This window comes from Belonocnema kinseyi, chromosome 8 (assembly GCF_010883055.1).
Source record: "Belonocnema kinseyi isolate 2016_QV_RU_SX_M_011 chromosome 8, B_treatae_v1, whole genome shotgun sequence".
In the NCBI taxonomy this organism is placed as follows: domain Eukaryota; kingdom Metazoa; phylum Arthropoda; class Insecta; order Hymenoptera; family Cynipidae; genus Belonocnema; species Belonocnema kinseyi.
In genome coordinates this window covers 62,805,021-62,831,202 of record NC_046664.1, presented here as the reverse complement: position 1 = coordinate 62,831,202, position 26,182 = coordinate 62,805,021, and the positions used below count along the sequence as shown (strand labels likewise).

At 32.0% G+C, this 26,182-nt stretch overlaps 1 protein-coding gene across 2 annotated transcripts in view; it reads left to right on the top strand.

The window, feature by feature from the left end:
* The window catches only part of LOC117179115, a 239,888-nt gene that overhangs the window by 204,817 nt on the left and 8,889 nt on the right, over positions 1-26,182 (top strand). For both annotated transcript variants that reach the window (XM_033370788.1, XM_033370787.1), the window contains 2 exons: positions 16,135-16,392; positions 23,396-23,719. In XM_033370788.1, coding sequence (XP_033226679.1) covers positions 16,150-16,392; positions 23,396-23,719 — 567 coding nt within the window. In that variant the 5' untranslated portion in view covers positions 16,135-16,149. The remainder of the gene's footprint in view (positions 1-16,134; positions 16,393-23,395; positions 23,720-26,182) is intronic.

Genomic DNA, 26,182 nt, shown 5'->3' with positions numbered 1-26,182 from the left:
GAACGGTTTTTAACTTGAAAATTATGTTTTCTACTTAAAAATTAACTATTTGTTGATAATCCGTCCTCGTTTGGGGGAAGAATACTCTCATTGATCAAAACTACATCTTTTTGGTTAAAACTTAATTTCTATGGTTAAAAATTGAACTATTTTGTTGAAAATTGATTTTTTTGTTGAAAATTTATATTTTTAGTTGAAATTCATGTATTTGGTAGAAAATTAAATTTGTTGGTCGAAGATTCATAATTTTAGTTAAAAATTCACTTAACAAGTCCATTTTTTGTTGAGAATTAACCGTTTATGATAGAAACGTAAGCTTTTAAGTTCGATTCTGGTTGTTTGAAGCTTGCCCGTTCAAAATTATGAATTCTTGGAAATAAATATTTGCTGCAAAAGTTATTTTTTATGTGTTAAAATTGAAGCTTTTTCGTGCGCACCGATATTTGACGAGGGCTTTCTCTCTCTTTTTTAAAGCGCTCTTTTTGCGATTCAATAGAGCTAACCAATATCTCAAAAGAACTTTTTTGTTTTTCCATTAAATTCAAAAATGAAACTATTACGAAATTTTTTATGTATTAAAATTAAAGCTGTCTGGCATTCGTTTCATGGTTCGATAAAGCCTAACAGTTTTTTAGTTCTCCTGTGAAATTCGGGTTTTGGCACTTACGTCAGTGTGCCCTTGGATGGTCCAAAAAACTATTTTCGAATTACACGGTAAGACACCCCCCCCCCCCAAGTTTCCATTTTCGAAGGAAAAAAATCCGTAATTTGTTGTTTATCGAAATTCGAATATTAACACGTGCCACCGGGCACTTCAAAATCCCATTTAATTAACAAATGGACATTTTTATTTTTTGAAAAATTAAACTCATTTTCCAGGGTTTTGTCGAAACAAGCGAAGTTTTTTAAGGATTTAAGAAGAGTGCCTACGAAATAAACCCATACTAATAACTTTCAATACCCCCCCCCCCCCCCCCCCCCCCCCCCCCCCCAACGCCGCAAAGGACATACAAATTTAAAAATCTACAATTTTTACGTATTATTGTTACTTTTTAGCAATTTCCGTCGTGTTTTTTCTACAAATATTTATTAATGGACAATTTAAATACCTAATATGACTTTTTCAATCATTTTTAAATATTTAAACAAATCTAAATTATTTAAACAATTATTTATTCCCAAATACGTAACAATGTGGTTTGTTTATTTTTGGGTCATATTTGGGGCGCTGCGGGGAACGTGGGGGTGGGTTGGAAATGAAAGTTATTAGTATGGTTTCATTTCGTAGACACTTCTCTTAAATCTCTACAAAACTTGGCACGTATCGATGAAACCCTGGGACATGAGTTCAATAAATTTTTCGAAAATTAAAAATTTCCTTATGTTAATTATATGGGATATTGAAGTGCCCGGAGGCACGTGTTAATATTCGATTTTCAAAAAAAAAACAAAAAATTACAGATTTTGTTTTTTCGGAAATGGAATCTTTGGGAGGGGGGGGGGGGTCTTGCCCTGTCTAACTTTCACGCAAATCATGTGAAACAAAAGAATAAAAAAATGTTTCGAGGTACTGTTAGGCTTTATCGAACCATGAAACGAACATCCTGAAAAAAGCATCCTTGTCCCAGAAAACCTTTGTCAAATGAATAGCGGTCCCTATAAAATCTGATTTTCACACATGAAAATTTACGTAACTGTTTTATGTTTCAATTGAAAAAAAACGAGAAAGTACACCAGAAAGCTTCAATTTGGACAATTGGAAATAGACACTTTTTGAGGGATGTCTTGCCCTCTAGAGTGAAACAAAAGTTTTTAATGCACTTTTGGACCACTCTAGTGTACCGCTTCTATTAATTGTTTGGTTGAAAATTTGTTTCTTTTTAATTGAAAATTAATTTTTCAACTGTATATGGTACTACTCCATTTTTGATTTAAACTTTATATTTTGACTGAAAAATTAATTAATTTTGCTGATAACTCGTTTTTTAAAATTTAATTTGCTAACTGCAAATTGAACTATCCTAATGAAAATTGAACTATTCTATATAATGATTTTTTTGGATGAAAAAAAACTGTCTTGTTGAAAATGCTCAAAATTCGCATTAAATTCTCAAGACACATAAAGGTTGAGCATGGACTCGAGCTTATTCTCATGCGCGTGAGAATTTCTCCGAGCACTTATATTCTTTAGAACACCATATCTCCATAATTTGTCGCGATATCGATTGTCTTATATTGAAATTATTGATTTCTTTTTAAGATCAAATTTTTTAATACAGTGAGGGGGTTGACAATATTATTAACAATTCTTGATTAGGGCTTATTGGAAAGGGTATGATAACATTATCGTAAATTTCATAGGCGAGGCGGGGTTATTCGGAAACAAGGGATGGGATGTGATAAAATCATCACTAATCTCTTTGCGGGATTCCACTAAGGGGGAGAGGGTGTAAACACATTATCAAAAATTCCTTTCGATTCGGATATTCTAATTTCCCGCCGATGTTCATATACATATAAAAAAATTAATCATCGATTTCTTCTCTCGCGGTTTTTATTTCAACGAAGAAATATTCATGACTTCAACTCCAGATATTAAAAAATATATTTATTACCAGAATTTATGTTTTTTATCATCTTTTTCCGGGAGGCCATTCTATTCGGTAATTGAATTCAGAGCACAATCGTTATTCACGGTGGAAAGAAAAGCATCGATTCGATTTAGGTTTCTCTTTGATAGAAAAATTTATTGCCATAGTGAGATAAAATATTCGCACACTGAGGAGAAAAAATTTTAGTAATCACAGCAAGCCGGTTTTGTTAAGATGTTTTTGTTTTGATAGAAAAATGTTGGGTTGTTAACGCAAAATATTTTTGTTTGCCTAACACAATATTATATTCTTAAAACAAAATTATTTTGTTGATTCTTATACTGGGACAAAAAGTATAGAGAAAAATAAATATTAATTAAAACAAATGGAAACTCGGTATCAGACTCATATTTAAAAAATGTGAAATCATCAGAATAACAGAATTTGTATTGTAATTCACGCGTATGATTTACAATTCAAAGTTTTACAATGTAGGAGATGAAGCAATAGGGCAACACAACTGCGACGTAGAACACGATGCGATAGAAAATTCAATTGAGATAGTGTGTAACGTTTAAATCATAAAAATAAAGTTGGAAATGAGCAAATTCAGTTTTTGAAAAAACGGCAGAAGTGGCGGTAAAATGGTTAATTACAAAAGTTTTTTTTTATAATGCGCATTTTTTTAACCAGATAATGAAACTACGTCTGTTTTAATACTGTTATGAATTGTAATAATATAATTTTATGGAAAGGATATACAATACATTATCGAGCGTGAAGCGCGAGATAAATATACTATCGAGCACCAAGGGCGAGAACCAGCAGTTGCGCGCCCTAGAAGCGCTGAAACTTGCGAGCCGCGTGCAGCGCGCGATGAGAGTACTCCCGCGATGCAGGCGGATTTTTTAATATGTAGTTCAATTTTGAAGATAACAATGAAAAATTTTTCAATTTTTAAGATTTTTAATAGAAAATTTTTTAACTTTAATATTGTACAAATATAAATTCTTTAACTTGGAGGATTTTAAAGATCAAGAGGCAAGAGTTTTCAATCAAAAATTGAAGAACTTTCGAAGTTAAATCATTAGAATTAGGGAATAACAGAATTAAAAACGATTTAATTAATGATTGAAACTTAATCATTCTTTAAGATTTATATTTCACATTTTTTATTTTGAATGTCTTCTTTTGAACATTTCTAGTTTAAAGATTGGAAATGGAAAAGGTTGTGAATACAAAGCCGGTACCGGTAAAAAAATTGCAGTTAAAGAAAAAAATTTCCGGTACCGACCATTTTCTTTTTACCGGTTTTTAAATCATATTTTAGGATAAAGCCTAGACTGCAGACAAAAATATATAACATTTAATTGTTCTCTCTGTTTAATGCTACTGTTTGATACTCAAAATCGTCCATCTTGCTAGTAGAATTGAAAAAGGTTATGGGTGAAACTGGAGACTGTTGGAAAGGGGTAGTTCTTTGAACATCATCATTTCTGTAACCAGTCACAGAGTTGCTTTCCCACCTTCACAAAGTGTTGGAAAGGAGTAGAAGTTTGACCAGCATTATTTCTGTGACCAGTCACAAAGGTGCCTTTTGCACCCCCGCGCTACGTTATAAAGATGTAAAGGTTTGACTAGAATTATTTCGGTGACAAGTCAAAGGGGTGCCTTCTCGCCCCCACGAAAGTTGGAAAAGGGTAGAAATTTGACCAGCATTATTTCCTTGTCTTCCAAGCATTTCCTGAATTCCGTGAATGCCGTTAATTTCATTAATGTCGTGGATTCTATAAATTCCATGTATTCTATGAATTCCGTGAATTCCATGAACTCCGTAAATTCGCAGAATTTTGTTAATTAATTGAATTCCTCTAATTTTTGATATTTCGTAAATTCTTTCAATGCCGTGAAATCTTGTATTCTATGAATTCCTCGTATTCCGTGAATTCTATGAATACCTTAAACTCCGTGAATTTCATCAATACTGTGAATTCCATGAATTCTATCAATTCTGTAAATACCATGAATCTTATGAAATCTCTGAATTCTGTGAATTTCACGAATTCCGTGAATTCCTTCAATTCTGCGAATTTCATGAGCTCCGTGTTTTTCGTGAGTTCCGCGAATTCTATAAGTGTCGCGAATTCCGTCAACTCCATGAATTCCGTGAATTACACGAATTCTTTAAACTCCATAAATTCGATGAACTCCATAATTTCGGTGAGTTCCATCAATTCCGCGAATTCCGTACATTATATGAATTCCAGGAACCAGTTATTTTTTTGCCGGTACCGACAATTTTTTTATTACTGGTACCGACAAAGAATTAAAATAAAAAATTATTGAATTTTAAACATTAAAATTTGAAATTTATTCAATTTCATAGATTTTCAAATGAAACTCTTCGATTTTTAATAGTGAAAATGACAGGGTGGATTTATTTTTGGGTAATTCTTGACTTTTTACATATGTAACATATGTTTCCTTACACAAAAAAGGACAATTTACGTAAAATAACCGGCAGAGGGGGGCCCTGATGATTTTATTACGACTTGTCACATTGGGGGAGGGAAGGGATTAAAAATTAGTAAAAACTGTGTCACGTAATTCATAGATGCCCTTAGAAATATAAGTAAGGAATTTTGTTGATCCAAGAAAACATTTAATTCGGCTAACAAAAGAATATGTGGTTCAGCCAGAAAACCAGTTTTGTTGGACTAACAAAATGATTAACCAGAAAAATTTGATTAGCCGAACAAAAAAGTTTTGTTGCACGAAAAGTAACAATATTATTTTTTTGATGCAACAAAAATATTGAATTAGGCTATAAAATTGTATGCCCCTACATAAAGTAAACCGGCAGAAGTAATTCTTTCGCGCCTCAGGGACCTTATTCGTATTTGCATACATATAAATAAGGTGAAACTGCGACCCTGAACTCTTTAGACCTTTAATGGAATGATGATGAAATTTTGCTTTAACCACGATCGCCATCTATAGGGACTAAAAGAGTGTAGGAACGTGATAAGAAGGAATGGAAACTCTCTCTCATTCAACGATAAAAATAGTAATATATTCCACAAAAATAAAATAGCTATACTATAATTTAGGAGGCTGAAATTTTATTTAGAATAATTAATAATAATATTAATTATTATTGAAGATCAAAAATTAAATTAACACATACTAGCAAGAAAAGGGCACAACGCGCGCTTGTTATAAGTTCCTTCTTCACAGAAAAAACTTAAGTTAAATTTTGTTGCATGTAAAATTTCCCGCTATTAAAGTTTACATGCAATTTGGCGAAAGTTTATCGTACCATGAAATAAAAGCTGCCGTCTGCTACGGCGTCCTTAGCAACAATGGGAAAACAGCAAAGTATGGATGAATTCGAGTTCTAAATCAGGACACCCGATTTAAAAGAACAAAGAAAAAACAAAAGTTCAAATTTGTTGCAGTTAAGATTTGCAACAGTTAAAAATTAAATACATTTCGGCGAAAGTTTCAACCAGGTTAGGAGAATAATTTTGATCTCGTCTACTGCGTCACACTGAAGTGAGCAAATTTCGGTTAAACATGTAGAATAAGCAACAGAAAAAAGAAAAAGAATTGTCCTTACTGATATAGTATCTCCTCCGAAACAAATTACACTATTATAGACGAATTAGAAGTTATTTATAATACCATTTAGCAAAAAGCGCAAAAGAACTGTCAGATGGGAATCCCCATTTCTTTCCAATTTAATGAAGTTAAACGACGATAGACAGCGCCAGTGTCGCGATTCTCGCTACACCTCGAATAAAAATGGAGCGTTTATAAGGCGAAAGATTATCCTGGCAAAGTTAAAAGTCGAAAATTACCTTCGATTAATGTAAAGTTTATCCGGCAAGGTTAATTTTTGTTGCGGTGAATCTTTCACCTGGAATCGACGTAAATTTTTTCTTCCATTTTTTCTGTGTTTTGATTACCTAAATATTAAATTAAAATATATGCTTCAATTTATAGTATTATAAAATATAATTAATAATATATATTAAAACTGCTACATGAACTTCGATACAATTTTAATTAAATTTCAAGTTTAATTAGCCGTGCCCTGTAGCGGCAGTTTCACTGCCGCGGAACGGCCGCTGTAATTAATACTATATATACATCGAGAACAAGCGGAAATGCAATAAAAGTTGTATAAAGTTATGAAAAAATATGTAAAACACATTATTTAGAACTTTTCATTATTTAAGATAACTTAACTTGCGAATTAGATTTAAGTATTACATTTGTGTAAGATTTGACCCCCCCCCCCCCAGGTTTTGTCAAATGTCCACGTTTTGAGACCCCCTGAATCCGAAAAATAGGTTTTTACGAATGTGTCTGTCTGTTTGTATGTCGGTCTGTCTGTATGGCTGTATGTATGTCTGTCTGTGAACACGATAACTTTTGAAAAAAATAATCTATTAGATTGCCCTTTGATACAGTACGGTTATTTACAGTATTCAAAAAGTCAAACAATTTATCCTTAGGACTTTTTTCAAAAAAATCAAAAATTACCAGAGTTATAGCATTTACAAAATTTAAAAAAAACACACGAAAATAAAAATTTTATGCCAAATAACGCATGTTATAAAAAAAAGTTAAATGAAGAAAAATGTTGCTTTTTAAATTCCCTGCGAGATTATTATAACAACTTTTTGAATTTAATTGAAAAATCAAAAATTCAAATTTCGACAGCATACAAAATAATGAAAAATCAAAAAATTACATTTTTCTACCAAACTGTGCAAAATACGGTGAAAGATAAATGCACAAAAATTGTGCATTTGAAAAAGATCTACAAATTTATGATCAACCACTTTTTGATAGGATGCGTAGTTTTGGCTTTAATCATGAAAAACTTCATTAACAGTAAAGAAATGTGCCCACGCGGCGTGGGCACTTTATTACCAGGACTTTTGTCTTTTAATTTCTTTTTCCTTCCGTGTGTTAGGTTTCAAAAAAATTAACTTTTCATGTTTTTAATGCTATTTTTTTATGATTTACACTAAAAACAGAAGTATAAAAAAATTATTTGTGAGAAATAAATCATTTTTACATTCTCATCAGAGAAGGTATTAGATTTGTGGTCGTATAAAATTTGACCTCCCTAGTTTTTGTCAAATGTCCACGTTTTGAGACCTCCTGAATCCGAAAAACCGGTTTTTACGAATGTGTCTATCTGTATGTCTGTCTGTCTGTTGTTTTGGCTGTCTTTATGTCTATCTGTCTGTGAGCACGATAACTTTTGAAAAAAATAATCTATTAGATTGGGTTTTGGTACACTCTTTTAGTGTCCTAAGCTAAATACCAAGTTCGTTGGTCAGCCGCTTTGGATAAAAACTCTAAAAGTGAGCGTATTTTGAAAGTTTTTGAGACCACATTTTTTCATGATTCAAAAATTCTGTGTACAGTTGTTCATAGTACTTGAAAAGAAAAATGTTACTTTTCGATAGCCACTTTTTTATAGGACACGTAGTTCTTGTTTTATTTATAAAAAAAAAAAACATTAAAATGACAAAAATTCAATTTTCATACACACGACACAGGCTAAGCCAAAATAAATAGATAACATTTTTTCACCGAAGGTAGAGCAAAACAATTTTTATAAATGGTTTTTTTCACATTCTCATCAGAAAAGGTATTATATAGGTGTAAAATTTGACAATCCGCCCCCTACCTGCAGTTTTTGTCAAAGGTCCACATTTTGAGACCCCCCCAAATCCGAAAAATAGGTTTTCATGAATGTGTCTGTCTGTTGGTCTGTCTGTATGTATTTATGCTTGTCTGGCTGTCAGCAAGATCACTTTTGAAAAAATAATTCTATTAGATTGGCCTCTAGTACACTCTTTAAGTGTCCTGAACTAAAGTTTAGGTTCGTTAGCGAGCCAGTATGGATATAAACTCAAAAAGTGAGCGCCTTTTGAATATTTTTGAGCAAACTCAGTTCATGGAAAACGACAAAAGTTGAAATAAAATGTTGAATAACCAAATTTTTTTAAAAGAAGGCGCAGTTTTTTAAAGCTTGAACAAAAGAGAATTCACAATCACCAAATTACTGTTTTCGATTCTTTCACGTTTAGTTTTAAAAAATCTGTGTAGAAAGATCGAGCGCTTAGCGCGAGGTAAATACACTATCGAGCGCGAAGTGCGAGGTAAATGCATTATCGAGCGCGAAGCCCGAAAGAAATATATTACCGAGGGCGAGAACCAACAGTCGCACGCATGGAAACTGTATTTTGCGAGTTTTTATTATGAAAATCGTATCTAAGTTGTCTAACTCAGTTTCCGCAATTTCCAAATCACTTGTATAATTTGTGCAAAGGTTAAGGAAAACTCTGAATCAATTTCCCAAATTGATGAAACTTCAAATGTACATCTTTAAATTTACAGAATTTTCAATTGCAAATGTATAAACTTGCATAACGTTTAATTGTACTTTTTTTAATTAAAAACTTTTCAATTTTAAAGTTTTGCAATTCAAAGTTATGCATTTTTCTTTAAAAAAAATTCTTCAATTCAAAAAATTTACCATTCAAATTTTTTCAATTTTAAAGAGTAATAATTGAAAATCTTAGACTTTTGAAATGCCTTTTGCCTTTTGAAATGAGTCCTTGTCACGCTTGATTGAGCATCGCTTTTCTCTTAGCCATGCGGCTCCCCTCATGAACAAAATTTCCGCGGACATCAAATATAGAAGCGTACAAATCCTGTTTAAGGAAATTCAGGTTCCAGTATAGTTCAATTTTTTAGTGACGAGAATTTTATATTCCAACTCAAACTAAAGAAATTCTATTCAATTGAAAAACTTCATGTATAAACAGAATTTTATAAGATCTCAAACTGACGTATAATGATAAACTGTCAAATTGGGTGGTAGAATGAAATAAAAGAGACAAAAGCACGCAATCAGGGAGTGGAAAAATAAACTGAGTATTTTATATTTTCAAAGGTATAAAATGCTACAATTAACCTTTCAATTTTCAAAGACTTTCAATTTTAACATTACGGAATTTAACAACGAATTAAACATATTAAATTCCGTATTTTGCCTAATTTAAAATTTTATCAATTGAAGGTCGGCGGTCTAAGCTGTTATCTGATTTTTTTTTTCGAAATTGGTTTTCTTGTATTTTCTGGAACATTTTTTATATGTAGTTAATATCCCGCAAGCGAAACGGCAAAATCCCTTTTAGTGTTTTTTTAAATGGATCTTCGAAAATCGCGTTTTGGCATTTAGGGCATAGGTCCGCGGTCTAAACCTGTTGACAGCTTAAGGCTTCTTATGGGAAATCCGTGCCTTTTCTCACATGGCTCAGTTTACCCGTAGAATACACATGAGAGATGAGTATACACATGAGTGAGACACATTTCAGCGCGTGTGCAGTTAAGTATATGTGTGTATCATAAGTTTTTTGGGACTATTTTCACGTCACCTTCGATATTGTCGGCTACAGATCGTGGTAAAGACGAAAGTGAGCGAGGCGTCTCGCTTACTAACACTCAGCAAATTCTTGCAATACAATATTTTCAATTTTTGCAAGCACATCTATGTTTGGCTTGCGTTCCAAACATTTTTAAATAAAAAACTTGCCCGCAGCTTGAGAAACAACACAGAGACATGCGTGCCCGGGAAAACAATATAAAACTAACGATAGAACACTACAGATAACAAGTTTAGACCGTTGGACCCCTTGTAGATAACATATAAACAGCTTTCAACTGTCATAAGGTAAATCTGCCAGTCTTCGTCAATGCATGGGTTGTCGGCAGATGGGCAGTATTTTAAATATAGTAAGCTGTTGTGTTCTTCGTTCTCAGCAAAAATGATTTTTCCTAAACGTTATTGCCGATCACTCACACATCGAAGTGCCGATAATTGAAACGGTCAGATTTCTGACTTGCCGATAGCCTATGCATTCTCGTGTTTATAACTTCGAACTTCTTATAATATTCATTCTATGGAATATGTTACATGTAATAAGTAATTTACGCTTCTAAAGGTACGCTTTATTCGATAAAACCCATTTCTTAAGCGTTACATATGTTTAATATATTTTTTTAAGCATTTGAAATCTAATATTCACCTTAAGCTTCCGATAACTGGCACACTTACCTTATAACCTTCAATTTTCAAAATATTCAAAATTGCAAAAATAAAAACGATTTTTCTTCGCCGTGACGATAATGCCACGGTGGACCACATGGGGAGAGGGGGAAGTCAAAAAGTGGTAAAAATTAGGCCACGTGGTTTATGGAAGCCCCTTAACTACTCTGCTGATAATACAGATTCCCTGAAAATTACCCGTATCATAAATTCAACACCTGGATTGAGATAGCCTATATTTCTTAATAAAGGATTTTTCTTTCGATCTCTCTCACAGTTTACTTGGGTAAGAACCCGGCCGGCAATCGGAAGTTCTGTGATCCGATTCTGAGTGAAGCGACTTCACGGAGAAAAATGGATGTTCAAATGTAGATGTTCAAAGGGTAAGATTGTAGCACCTAACATGCAGATATTCTTGCCAAACATTAATCATCTTTTTAGATATTAGGCGTAAAAATATTTTTATGTTGAACTGAAACACATTCACATTTCAAAACTGCCCGAGCGCCTGCGCATCGCGCATTGCAATTTCACGGCTATGTTTGACGGCTATATATTTTCAATATTGAAATGATGGAATATTACAATTTTGGAATATTTTCAAAGAATAAAAATTAGATGCCCTTAAATAAAATTGGATAACGACTTTTTTCTGTGTAAAGAAGAGAAAAATAATCTTATGTTTTATGTTTATTGACTTCCCAGTAGGCGCAAAATTTAGCGACGTCTTTACGACATCTTTACGACATCTTTAAGACATCTTTAAGCCAACTTTACGACATTCTATGTCCATGACATTTCGGTGTCTTTACAATATCGTAAAAACATCGTCAGATCATACGACTTATTTACGATATCGCAAAGACACCTCAGCGACATGGACATAGGATGTCGTAACGATGTCGTAACGATGTCCTAAAGACGTCGCCAAATTTTGTACCCACTGGGTTAACACATTTGACAAAAGGTTTATAAATTTGAAATAAAATTTGATTTTAAGTAACCTAAAATAGACAGAATATTTAATTCAGATTAAGGATCATTCGTTCTCTGATTACTTAACCCCTTTTTATTTTGAACTATAAATATTGAATATAACTTCAACTTAACTGAAAGCATCATCTGATCGACATTTATCTGTTTTTCATTCGTGTACAAATATTAAAGTTTTATTTAAAATTCACAAATAAGTTATCAATTAATTCTATAAAATGACCATAAATAAGTAAACTCAAATATTAACAGACGTTATTTGACATAACCATACATGTAATATCTCGGATTTTTCAGTTGAACATTTTGGATGTTAGAGGGTAATATTTCACTTTTTAAGATCTGCAGATGCTAACTGTGAACATCTAGATTGTTTTCCTATAGTTAAACATATACTATGTTAACCCTGAACATCTAGATGTTACGTTTGAACATCCACATTTCTCCGTGTCAGAAAATCTTTTTTCAGAGAAATTTAGTTTTTTAATTTTTTCAATACATTGTATTATTCTTTATTTTATTATTATTATTTAATTAAGGTTCATTCTTCCGAAAATTAAACATTTCTTGTTTTGTAAAAACTATTAGGAATATGAAATCAGTAATATAATGAGAACATGAATTCTACTATAATTCGAGTTTTAAAATAAAATTCGCTCCTTGTGCTTTAGCTCCTGTGAAACAAGTTTTATTTATTACAAAAAGACAATGTCGCAGGGAAATCTGTTTCCATAAATACCCCTTGATGTCGCTTTGTGTTAGTTCAATGTGAAATTTTCGCTTAAAAGTTAATTTTTTACTAGGAGAACAAAAATAAAATGCACACAAAAACAAAAAATTGTACAGTAAATCTATATTTAGAGTAGCGAGATAACAATTCTTGAATGGATTAATGAATATTAGGTTGCAAAGCATTACTTGACGTTTAAAATTAATGTCCTTTCTTATAAGGAAACAATCTATAAATTTTAAAAATTTAAGAAGTTTATATTGGTAAGAAAAAAATTTATTTTTAAAAAATGATTTAAGAACAAAGTACGCTATCGAAACAGATAAGGGATGAAGTCTAGAAGATTGAAAACACGCAATACAAGAAGCAACCTGGTCAATGAAGGATAGATCCGATTGTAAAAATGAGACAGCTCATATATATAGAAAAGTTTCATATGAAACATGGACATTTTTTTAAGTACTTCATTTTCTGTCATCTGTAGTTGTACATTTTACGATCAAGACGGAATCTTACTTTTTTTATTTCTCATAAACTTCTACTGTAAAAACTGTCATTTTGAAGGTTCTTTGCAATATCGCTTCTCATGAAAAATGTGGAAAGAAAAACTTGAAAGAAAGTAGAAATTATCCGCAAAAAAGAGAGTAGGTATCCAGTAATTTCAAATCAAATTTTCCCAGAAAAAACACATAAAAACAAGAAAGAAAGAATGTTTTTTATTCCATAATTGTTCGGATCCGTATTTCTTCTTTAATTTCTTCCAAGCTGTTCCATTTCTATCCAATGTTTCGTATTAATAACAGAAATTGAGATAAAAAGTATACTTTTTCTTTATCTCTATGACAGATCGAATGTTATCTACCCGGTTTTATTATATTATGCTCACTTTCGCTAGTTTCTTACTTCTCCAATCCCATCAACCTCTCCCCTCTTTATATCCCTTTCCAACCCACTTCCTCTCCTTCAACCTTCAATTACTCTTCAAGAAAGGTGTTATAGGTTCTTTCCCTCTCTCTTTTATTATCTCTTAACTCCATTCCCCTCTTTCTCTCTCTCTCTCTTTTCCTTATTTTCCTCCATCTTTTATCATCTCTTCCTCCTCCCTACCTAGTATCTCCTCGCTTCCGTCACATCAATACATCCTAATAACTTCTCCTGCTTGATATTGCCTATCAATATTTCAGATGCAAATCAAAATTATCCTAGAAACCAGTCATTTCGATAAAACTCAATGCGTGACAAAATTGCATAAAAACAAGTCTTTCAAAAAAGGTTGTCGTAGCCTATTAAGACGTTCACTACGTCGTTCAAATCTCCCCATAAAAACTTCCCATCTCCTCACTTCTCCGACTTCTCCTCCTTTCTACTCTACTTCTCCTTACTTACACCTTCATTTCCCATTCCTTCTCCCAGTTCTCCCACTTACACATCCTCCCTCCTTTATTCCCCTGCAACCGTTCTCCTCACTTTCGCTGCTACCCCTCTCTACAGTTCCTCTACTTCTGCTCCCATCACTTCCCCCACTTCTTTTCATCTACTTCCCCTGCTAGTAAAAAAGTACGATAGATGGACGTTGTACTTCAACTGATCTAAGCACGACTTTCTTCTGCAATGCACAGAAAATGAGCAAATATTCAAAAACTAAAATTGAAGACATTTTCGGACTATTTCACTAAAAAATCAGTTCTGAAGGCCATATCTCCCAAACTCTAAGAGATGGAATGTTCAATTTTTTTAGTTTTATAGGAATTACTTTAGAAATAGGACGGTCTGAACAAATGAAAAGCTTTTTCGAAATTTCGATATTTTTTGAAGAAACAATTGGATTTTTTTATGAAATTTAGAAGTATTAAAGCTGAAACTGATTCATTTTGAGAATATAATACTTCAAAACATTTTTTTTTTGCTGAACAAAAAAAATAAAAAAAAATATTGATTTAATTTTTCGTAAATTACTACTCTTTTCATTTTTTTAAAATCAGAACATAAATTTAAAAAAAAATGTTAGTATAAAAATTCCTTGTTTATTCCCCGTGCAATACATACAGTCGTGAAGACTCTTTCGGACGTAAAAATATCTTCATCTCAGTAAGGCGTGCGTAACATTTTTCATATGGCTTGGATTTAGATACGCAGTTATGTATGAGATAAAAAAACTGTTTACTTTTAATGATAATTATCATAAAAAAAATTCGATAAACAAATTTTTATTAAGTCAATTTAAAGTAAATAAAAAAAGAATGTTTTCTTTCAATTATTGTCCTTCAATCATGTTGCCCGTAAAGTTTAATGTTGAAAACATCATGTAACATTTGGCAATTGCTTATACATACAGTTGATTCATAAAATTAAAAAATAATATCGAATGTTAAATTTTTATTTCTTAAACTCATTGGCAACATAATTTCAGAAAGATTCAAAGAAAATGCCATCTATCCTTACTTGCAGATGTCTACAAGGTGCATTTGTTTATAAAATTAACAAATAATATCGCGAGAAATATTTTCATGATTAATATCAGCTTGCCGATTAGAAAAAGTAACTTTAACACCGTAATATTATTTAAAAACTAACAAAAGCTTTAATATTGAGTATTTGTTAACAGATTTCTTTATAATTATGAGCATTGCAAGTAATCAAGTTTTTTTATTCCATACACACGCACCTGCACATTAAATCCAAGACATACTGAAAATAGAACAAAGTTTGACAAGAAATTTGTACACAAGTTGCAGCTTCTATCTTTCACAAGAGACCTTGCTATCCTGATTTAAAAAATTAAAACGAAACAATTTCACGACAAAACTGAATCAAAAGATGTGTTATTTTTTTCGTGCGAATTTTAAATTTAAGTATATATTTCTCAAAATATATCATTTTTTCTGTAATGCCTCTACCACGCAGAAAAAATTCTGTTAAGGTTACAGTATTTTCAGTTAAAATGGGGACAGCATAGATTTTCTGTAAATATTACCGAATTTTCTGCAGAGTTTACAAAATTTTCAATTATTTGATAAATTTACGTATATTTTCTATAAAATTTACTGAACTTTTCTGTCAATTTAACAGATTTAAATTATCAAATTTAATCAAAAAGTCTGTAACTGTTACAGAAAATATCCGTAAATATATAAAATAACTTAAAATTGTGCAAATTCTGCAGAAACAGAATTGTTTGCTACATGTAAGTTTCATTGATTCATAAATATTGATTCCAGATAAATCGATTAATCAAACAATCCAACCACAAAGTTTAATGTGACCTAACTCGTAATTTTCAAATTTTGAGAAAATCCTTTGATTTCCAAATTTCTCTGAAATAATAATAGGATTTCACTAATTTCTATTGAAATTGAAAGAATCACAGATCCTAATCTTCCTGATGGGTACTTTCCTATTTAAAAAAAAATCGGGTGAAAGTTCATTTGGATTGAAGTCAGTTCAGAGACACCATGTTTCGCCTATAAGACCATAAACAATGATAATTTATGTCACACTTCAACCTACACTGTTTTTTATTACAAATATAGCCATAATTAAACTTTTGCAAATAGTCAACCCAGAAATTGTATTAGCAAAATTGCAACAAAAAAAAATGGTATTTTAATTAATTATTCATTTGATTTTAATGAGTTGGATTGCTGCAAGTTAGTAACAATATGTGAATTTGTATTGTTTTCCAGATATTTCGAGCCAGAATGAGACGACAATCTTTTTGTTCGAGCCTGAGCAGTGGCAGTGGAGGCGGAGAACCCCTCATCGTAGTGGAAGAAAGCACACTTGGAGAAGAAGAAGACGAGCGTCGAAGAAACGAATCACCACCTCGTTGTCTAGATCCTGACTCACCCTCTCTAAATCCCTATCTTCTGTCGCCATGGCGAGATACTCGAAAACACTCTCTACCAACCCCACAGTGCACTTCTGGAATCACTGCGTCTCAAGTAAGAATTATTGCATTCATGATAAACACCTACCAGTCAAAGAAAAAAAAGTACGCAAAATAAACAAAAACAGGAGATCAAAGTTTAACAACGCAGAGAAAAATGCATGTTCAAACCGCACTAATTATACTATCTTTTTGAGATCTTAGGCATTAACATACAGTGAAACTCACACACAGAGCTCCCTAATATAGTTCTTTTGAAAATTGACTCTCTCGGGTTGGTTCCCCCCACCACCAGTCCCAAAACCAACACAGTCTAAGAGTTTCACTGTATCTTTATGCTAAACTGAAAAAAAAAACTTCCGAGATGCTAAACTGAAAGATTCAAGATGTTAAAGTCGTCCGAGTCTAGAAAAACGCCATGTCTCTATCGGCCGCTCGATGAATCTTACCGTCAATTTCATGAAAATTGATTTCGACATCTGTATAGTTCACTCGATGAAGCTTAAAGTCAATGTTATAAATTGTTTGGATAGTATAAAATAAATGATAAGAGTACTATTTCCTCTCTAAAAAAAACCTTCGAGGTAAGAAGTAATTGGTTAAATATGAACATCCACTTTGCTCTGTGAAGTAAATTAATCTAAATCATTTTCTTCAATTAAGGGCACGCGACAGTCTGTAATGTGACCAATTACTGCCTGGCCCATTTGAGTTTTTTGTTTGTTTGTTCAAATAGTGCAATTTTATTAATTTTCTATTTGGAATGTAACTGAGAACAGAGCTTTAGAGCCCTGCCTAAAATATAATTAATAAGATTGCATTATTTAAACAAAACTATTCGATACAAATATGTATATGAAAACTTTTAAATTAAATTCTTTACACATTTTTTTGAGCATTTTCCCCCTTTTCAAAGAATTCTTATTTTTCCTGTTTTCAAGAAGATTCCATTCTTTCGTTCTTTGCTTCATTTTGGACTAAATGAATAGAAATATAAAAAAATAATCTAACTATTTTTGGTTAAAAGTTAATTTTTTGGTGGAAAAGTCTAAATTTATGTTTGGTTCGGAATTCATCTGTTTTGGTTAAATCTGCCGTCCAAACTAAAAAGATATATAAGTGACATTTTTATGAAAAATGAGTTTTTGGTATTTTTGAATGCATAAAAGAAAGCTGCATCTAACTGCGTTAATAAAAATTATTAATTATTAATATTTATTGCAAAAAACGATTGTTTATAAATAAGGACATTTGAAAAACTTAAATAATACAACAGAAAAGGATACGCAAAGCACTCTGCATGTCCTAAAGGTTGTACAATAAATCTAAAACGTCATCAGCATACACATGAAAAAAAACCTGAAGAACTTTGTGTCTTTTTTGGGTTGTAAAAGTCACCGAGTGCGGTGCGAATTTGCAAACGAAAAGAATCGCTTGCCTTTATGCATGTTTCCGTCTTGTGAATTAGCTCCGACTCTGATCGGAAATACACGGGAAACAAGTCCCGGCTAAACTCAGCTATACATTAGCAACAATCGTTCGGGTAAGTTCGGAACAGCCACTGAGTACACAGTGTCTCTTACGTATGTTTGCGCTCGAGCTATTCGAGAAAGACATCGTCCGCAAGTGACTTTGTGTTCTATTTTCCTTGCATTTTTGACTTTCCGCGACTAGTAAAACATCGCAGGTCCATTTTCTAATAAAAATTGTTTTAAAAAAAAACTTTTTTATCCCCAAATATGAAAAAGCACATTATTTTTACCCAAATAGCTTTTCTGAATAATTCCAAATTTTATTCAGTATTAAAGTTTTTTAGGCAAACAGCCTTTCTCGATTTTCTCAATTCGAGTGAGACTAGACTTACATATCTTTTTATTTTGTACGGTAGAAATTTTCTGTTTGGTTCAAATTTAATTATTTTGTTGAAAATGTAACTTTTTCGTTAAGAATTCATCTTCTTTTGTCAAAAACTCAACTAATTGGTTGAAAGTTGAACTACTTTGTTAATAATTCATTTTTTCGAATAAAGGTTCATCTTTTATAGTTGAAAATTTAAGTATTTTCTTCACAATTCGTTTCATTTTCGGTTCAAGAATTAAGTTTTTGAACTGAAAATCAAAATATTCCATTTTTGTTCATTTAAAATTAGCAATTATTAGGATTATATAAAAAAATTGTTAAAATTTTAAAAAAAGGAAAGAAATTTTGGTATTCAAATTTTTATCCGAGTTGAAGGAGTAACTTTATGGTTTTTTACATTTTTGATGGGTTGAAGGCGGGCAAATTTCGAATTTTTAACATTTTTATTGAGTTTGAAAGAAGGAAATTCTAGTTTTTAATTTTTTCAACTGGCAGAGGTGAATTTTATATTTTGTAAAGACTTTTGTCGAGTTGAAAGGGTGGAAATTTTGGTTTTAAATATTTTAAAAATTGAAAGAAGCATATTTTTTAATTTAAAAATGTTTATTTATTGGGAAAGGAGGAAATTTTCGTTTCCAATCTTTTCTGAGCTGCAAGAGATGTTTTTTGGGGTAAAACTTTAGAATAGCGGCTACTCCCATTAAACCCTTTAACGTAAAAAAATATCAAAAACTTATTATTATTTATGAATTCTAAATGAAAAAGTCAGGAAAAGCCAGTACTTAACTTTCATTGTGGACAGTTTTTTTAAATATTAGATAAAAAAATTCCTCGAACATGCTCTTCCCCTACCTTTTTCATTTAGAATTCATCAAATAATAACAAGTTTTTGATATTTTTTACGTTAAAGGGTCATACGGGAGAAGCCGCTGTTCTAAACGTTTGCCCTTTTTTGTTTTTCTTATTATTATTGAGTTGGAAGGGAAAAAATTTGTGTTATTTATCTTTTTTTCTGAATTGGAAACTAGTAATTTTTTTTATTGGTTTGGAAGGGAGAAAATTTCGTCTTAATAATTTGTTTGAACTCATTGTTCTTTTGTTGAGTGACATTTAGGTTTCATTGGCAGTAAAAATATGGTTTCCTCCCAATCCTTATTCTCCCTGAAGGTTTCTCTCTGTTTTTGAGTTTCTGGTGCTATCTTTTTTCTTCGGAGTGGGGACGTAGGTAGTAGCGTGATGGTTCTTGGTTGAGCAGCCTAGGCACAAGCTGTTCAGTATCTCTCAAGGTGCAGTCGATAGGCGAATATAGCCATTCCGATTCTTGAAACAATTTTAATTGAAGTGTACTTTTCGAGAACATTCAGGTATTTTTGTGCTTCAATTTCAAGTCCATGCTTTTTTCGCGTTCGATTCTTTGTTAAGTGATTCTCCCGATTCGATCATCTTCTGGTTTTGTGTGACGTGACGAGTCGGATGACTTATTAGTTCCGGTTGCCTCGGGATCGATCGTTTGATGAACGATCTTGGTGAAGCTTCCAGAGGCTACATCTCTGCTAATTTTTCAAAGCAACCGAAACATTGTTTTGAGTACAACTTTTTTTTAACTTTTAACATTTTAATTAATGTGAGTTGAAAGGGAGGATTAGTTTTAATTTAGTGGATCGAAAATGCTAGCGTGGATTTAAATTCTTTAACCAGAAATCTTTTAAATTTTAAATTGATAAAAGTTACCAATTTTGCAGCTTAATGGCAGTTAATTTAAATTTGTTTATATGGAAAATATTAAAAGCATCTATGTGCTGACTTAGATGTTATTAAGCGCTTAAATTTAAAAAATTGTTATTAAAAAATGTATAACTTCAATTTCTAAAATTTAAGATTTAAAATGGTTCCACTGTGTGCCTTAATTTGTATTGTAGTTTTTATTATTTGAAATTAACAAAAGGAGCGTTCACTTATGATGTCACGCACCGTGGGCAGGGGGGGGAGGGTCTTGTCAAGCATGACATACGGGGGCAGTCATTCTACGCGTGATGTCACGGAGGGTTTTCTTGTTTTTAATTGACAACAAAGTATCAAGTCCATATACATGTTCTTTGAGAAGAATAAGTGTTAATAATCAGGTTTATATTTTTGACTTTATGCATGTAACGTTTGATTCCCATATTTGAGAAGATTCTGAAAAGTATTTTATGATTATTTATAAAGATGTGAAAGGGGGGGGGGGTCAAAAGAACGTGACGTAATATTATAGGTGGGGTCTCGTTAATTCGTGACTTAGTGTGACAAGGGGCACGAGGGGGTAAGAAAGCTTGAAATGACGCGTGACTTCAAATTTGAAAGCTCCCAAATATTCAGTCTTAAAAGTTTGAATTTTTTAATATCAATTACGTTAAAAATTGGTTGGAAACAGGAAAATTTCGGAAATTTTGTTCTCGATTAAAATAGGCAACTTACTATAATTATTGATCAAAAATGGAAATTTTTCAACTGAAATTATTTTTAGAATTTCCTCTTCTCCCTTGCGGGGCTCATGTTTTATTAAGGATGAAATTGAGGAGGTTTGTTGAATATTTGATTCTAATAAACCCTCCGCATACATAGGACTAAATTAGGGAAATGCTTTTACGGATATTTTTCATAATGCATTTTCACTTCAGCTTTATCTTAAAAAATACTCACAAATAAAAAATAAAAAATTACTTCCCCTAGATTAAAAATATGCCTTATTGGTATTTCATAAGGCTAAAGAAAAGGAAATTTTTAATCTGTGCGCACAACAGTTTTGCACTTTTTCTGGAAGCTTCAGTTTAATGCGGAACATATTTCCTCATTTCTCCCTATTTTTAGCCCTGCTTTCTTCATCAAACGCATTTTTCCAGATTCCCCTATTTTTGGGGTTTCTTAGGTTACACCAAAAATCCTTATAACGAACGATCGGGTGTCCTTCCGTCAATTTCGTCGTTTACCCCTCTTAGCTCTTACAATATTTGTGCCAGAGGGTTGAAATTCAGCATGGATGTCATACCAGCCCCGGAGTATTCGAAAAAAATATTTTCATTACATTCGATTCTTAAATAGCAAATATTTTTTAAATAATTAGGAATAAAGAACACTGATATGTTTACGTTTTGTAAAAATGCATTCGCAATTAGAGAACGTATTTTCATAATCATATAAAAAGATCGATAAAACAATGAGGTAAACGTCCCAGTGATCGTGATGCGATTTTTCTTACTTTTTATTTGATTTGAATTAATGTAATTTCTACTTGCTATTAGAAATTCTAAAAATAAGTGGGTTTTATCATTAGGTATTTCTTTTAACATATATTTTTGAAAATATATTTAAATTAAACCCAAGTTTTATTGTTAGTGGGACAGTCGCGATAACTAGGAGATTCACTCTTATATTTTTAATTTCTTTTGAATGCAAAATTTTATCCCAGACATTAAAATTTACTTATTATAACATTTTTTTAATATTTATCTAATAAACTCACTGTAGACTTGAACCCCTAAAATTATCTAAAAACAAGAAAAATAGCTTGGTTTTCACGAAAATAGAGAAATAATAGGGGGGGAAATCTTTTTATTAAAATTAATTAAATTAAAAAGTAGTTATAAAATAATTAATTTTCAACTAAAAAGTTTTTCTAATAAAGGAAGTGAGTTTTTATTCGAAAAAGACGAACGTTTTTAGAAAACTGTTTATTTTAAATCCCGAACAGAGGAATTTTCAAGAAAAAATCCATTTTTAACCAAGAAAGATGAATTTTCAACAGAAAAATTCAATTCTCTACGAAAATGTTTCAGTTTTAAACCAAAGATTAGAATTTTCTACAAAACAGTTAAATTTTCTACAAAAAATAAGAACGAAAAAAACAAAGTTAATTGTTAACCAAATAGTTTAATTTTTTTCAAAATACAGTGAAACTCTTCTATAGCGCCGATTTTAAGGCTGACGGTGAGTGGGAACTAACTCATTATAGCCCGCTCCGCTTCTGTTTGCTCCTTTTCAAGCAAAAAAGACGAATTTTCAACAATATAGGTTAATTCCCCAAGGATACTTCATAATTATTTGACATAAATTTTCCACAACTAAAAATCATGCGTTTTAGAAAATCGTTGAATTTAACATCTGAAAAGATGAATTTTCAACCAGATAGTTGACATAAGCAAGACAGCCAAACGACGAATGTTTGAGAAGACAGTTGAATTTTCAGCAAAAAATTTTGCTTTTAAGCCCAGAACAGTTGCATTGTTAACCACATAGTTGAATTTTCGAGTCAAAAAGACGATTTTTTAGAAGACAGTTGAATTTTTAACCGGAAAAGTTGAAATTTTAACGAATTTTGTAATAAAAAAATACGAATGTTCAACAAAACAGTTAAATCTTTTACCGAAGAAGGTGACGTTAACAAAATAGTTGAATATTCAAGAAGAAATTAATTTTTCAACCAAATTTACAAATTCTTAACCAGACCAAAAAAAATCGCTTTTTCAACCAAAGATACACATTTTAAAAAAGATTTTAAAAAAGATTTTAAAAAAGACTAAAAAGATGACTCTCTAACAAAATAGTTAAATTTTCAACTAAAAAATATAAATTCTCAACCAAAAATAATATGATTAAGTTTTCAGTAAAAAAATTAATTTTCAATCTTAATTAAGCCAATTTTGAACAAAATCATTTAATTTTCAACCGGAGAGATGAATTTTCGGTCTACAACGTTAACATAACATACAAAAATTAAGTATTGGGAGTCTTGATTATGATTTCTGTTTAAAAATGCTCATTCCGGTTAAAAAATTAATTCGAATTAAAATGTCTAAAAATATAAAGTCTTCTTCGAAGCCTCATGATTTTAAAGTAGAATTTGTTTGTTTTAAAGATACTAATTAACATCGAATAGCACTAACGTGAAACATATATGCATAACATTTTTAATTTGTAGGTTTAATTTTCAAAAATTTAAAATATAAAATAGCAGCATCAAGTAATGAAAAGCCAATCACGATTTCAACATAAATGATGGCGAGATTTTCGAGAAATGTGGTCGCACCACTTTTTAGGATACGATAGAATAGGTTCTAATAAATAACACTGTTAAATATTTAATTTATTTTTAAAGCTTCAAAATAAATAAAAAACTAAGTAGCATATTAAATAAAAAAGTTCTTCAATTAAATAAATAGGTCCGTCGGCTGAGTGAAAGAGGGGGCGAAGGTTCGGGACCATCTCCCAGGGAGGCATCGTTCCTTGCCACATTATCCCAAGGACCAACTCCTCAACCGGGTGGGCGAAGACACTCCGTTGTCACAATTTCAAAAGTGCCCACGACCTTGTTTGGACCAAATCGTCGAGAATCCATTGCAGCCTTTCCAATGGGGGCCCCCCGAATACTGCCAGGTCGACGCGAATCCGTTTCCGGTATCTCCGGCCCTCCAAGCAATAGCGGAAGTACACATAATCTTCAGCTAGACATCATGGATGACATCGCTGAAATGAAAGCTAGAAAGGTGAGACATCATTTTCCTTCAATATATTATGTAAATGTAATAAGTATGCAAAATCTGCCCGTCGCGCGGGGACATTCTCATGGCACGTTTAGCGTTCGATGGTGTATTCACGATAAGAAGATCAATCGCACTGTCATTTGTTTTAAAATATCATGGAGCTCTAAAACATAAGACAATCACTTGAATAGTCGGGAACTATAAGGGACTAACCCTTATTCGAAAAAAATTGCAGGAGAACAGAAAAAATGTATCATTTATATTTTTGTGTAATTTTTTGTTAGCCTTAACAATACTGAAAAAAATAGTATAATCTAAAACATATAAAGGTTTCAGAGCAATATTTGTAATATTTCTCCAACTGTGCACTCTCAAAGTTTTCCGGGGGCTATCCCAAGAGGTATTCGACGAACATAAAGGGGTCAATCTCAAGCCAGGCCTACATTGGCGCTACATTTAATATACGTTTTACACTTTTTCTTATTTTTATACGCGAAAAACCGACTTGGAAGAATGATTTTTTTAACTGCTTTGAAAACCCTCTGTAATAATAACCTTAGTGAAATTCGTAGACATTTTCAATAATTAAATATGTTCAAAAGAAAAAAGAGCAATACTCACGCACGTTACTTGTTGACAAACAGCTGCTTCTTGTATGCAGTTTCTATTGTCAAATAAGCGCAAAAACGTGTTTGTAGTATCCATATCTACCTTCAGAACCGATTACGACTTGGGATTGCCTCTTGAGGAACTTTGTTATTAAAAAAAAAAAAAAATTTCACTGTTTGAAAAAAGCACGACATGTATGACAGATTGGTCAATACAAAAAGCCAAAAATGTGAATTTTGTCAATTTGGTTGGTTAGCCCCTTATGGTTGCTGAATATTCCCTTATATTTCATTCGTTTTTGAATTTCATATAGTTGCGAAACATAAGACCATCAATCAGATTGTTACTTGTTTATGAATTTCATACAGTTCTAAAACATAAAAAATAAGAAGATCAGTCACATTGTTAATTGTTAACGAATTTCATACAGTCCTAAAACATAACATGATCACTCGCATTGTCAGTTATTTCTGAATTTCATGCAGTTCTAAAACATAAGATGAAGAATTATATTGTTACTTTGTTTATAAATTTCATACAGTTCTAAAACATACACAAGGCGATCAGTCGCATTGTCGCTTTTAAAGAAAATGACGTCAGATGCGGCGTATCAAAGGACGTACAATGTATTATATATAATTTATCAAAGGTTCGGTTGGAAACAGGCTTTGGTCGAACCTCTAAGTTCTAAGTAAACCTAACCCTTTACAAAATAATTGTTTCGAAAGTTTTGAGTTTTCGATGTAATTCGAGTTCTCGAAGACATTCGAGTATTCGCAAAGTTGCTAGCTTTCTGAAAAGCTCGATCTCGATTCGACTCGACTCGAACTGGATCGAGCTCAGCTCGACTCGAATCGTTCGAACTTCGAGTTTTTTTCACACCCCTAAAAAAAGAATATAAATATCGAATAAAAACGGTTAGAAACCAACTTGAAATAAGAATCATATTCGAAACCACTGAGAAGCCTATAAGATTCCGCCTGCATCCTGCATGTATGCTAAACGCCTCTATTATACCATGTGTCACAAAACTCTCGGGACGGCTGAATATTTCCTCAGGTAAGATATTTTGCAGAAAGTTCAAGGTCATTCTTAAAGTAACTTTCAACGAGGAATTCAATGGTAACCTTTACTTTGATCTTGACGATGACCTGAAAGGTCAACTTTTTCTAAACGTATAAAGCGGGAAATTTTACGTTCTAATATGTACCCACCTCACAGGTACATTGTAGCCTTGAAAATCCCTTTAAGGTCATTTAAACTTAAACAAGGTCCTATGGATAAAGTTCCGAAAAGCGCTTACCTCCGATTAATTCGAAACTTCGTATACCTTTGTATTTTGATGCGCTGATTACGAATATGATAGTGAAATGCCCGCAAATTTGATTTTCATGGTGAAAACCATGAAAACCCCATAAAAATCATGTTTCTTTACGTTTATCTCAGTGAATAGTGAAAATTTATTTAAAAAAAGCTTCGAATAAAAGTTGTAGATCCTTTCAAAATACATATTTTATGTTAAATATATTTTTACCTTATGACTGATGGTTTTCGACAAAATAGACGATAAATATGAAAAATCATAGATATACTGCAAAATGTTTAGTAGTGCGACTCAAATTGTATGAAAAATTCCTGGAAGGCTGGATGGACGTTAAATATTGAAAATCGCAGAAATACTGAACATAAAAAATTCTTGGAAGGTTGAGTCTAATTCTGTGATCAGTCAGAAGGGTGCTTTCCCGCCCCCATGAGACACTAAAAAGGGGGTCGTGAGTTATTTAAGTTATTTCTGTGGCCAGTCACAGGTGTGCCTCCCCCCCCCCATGACACGTTTGAAAAGGAGTCGTGTGTGAC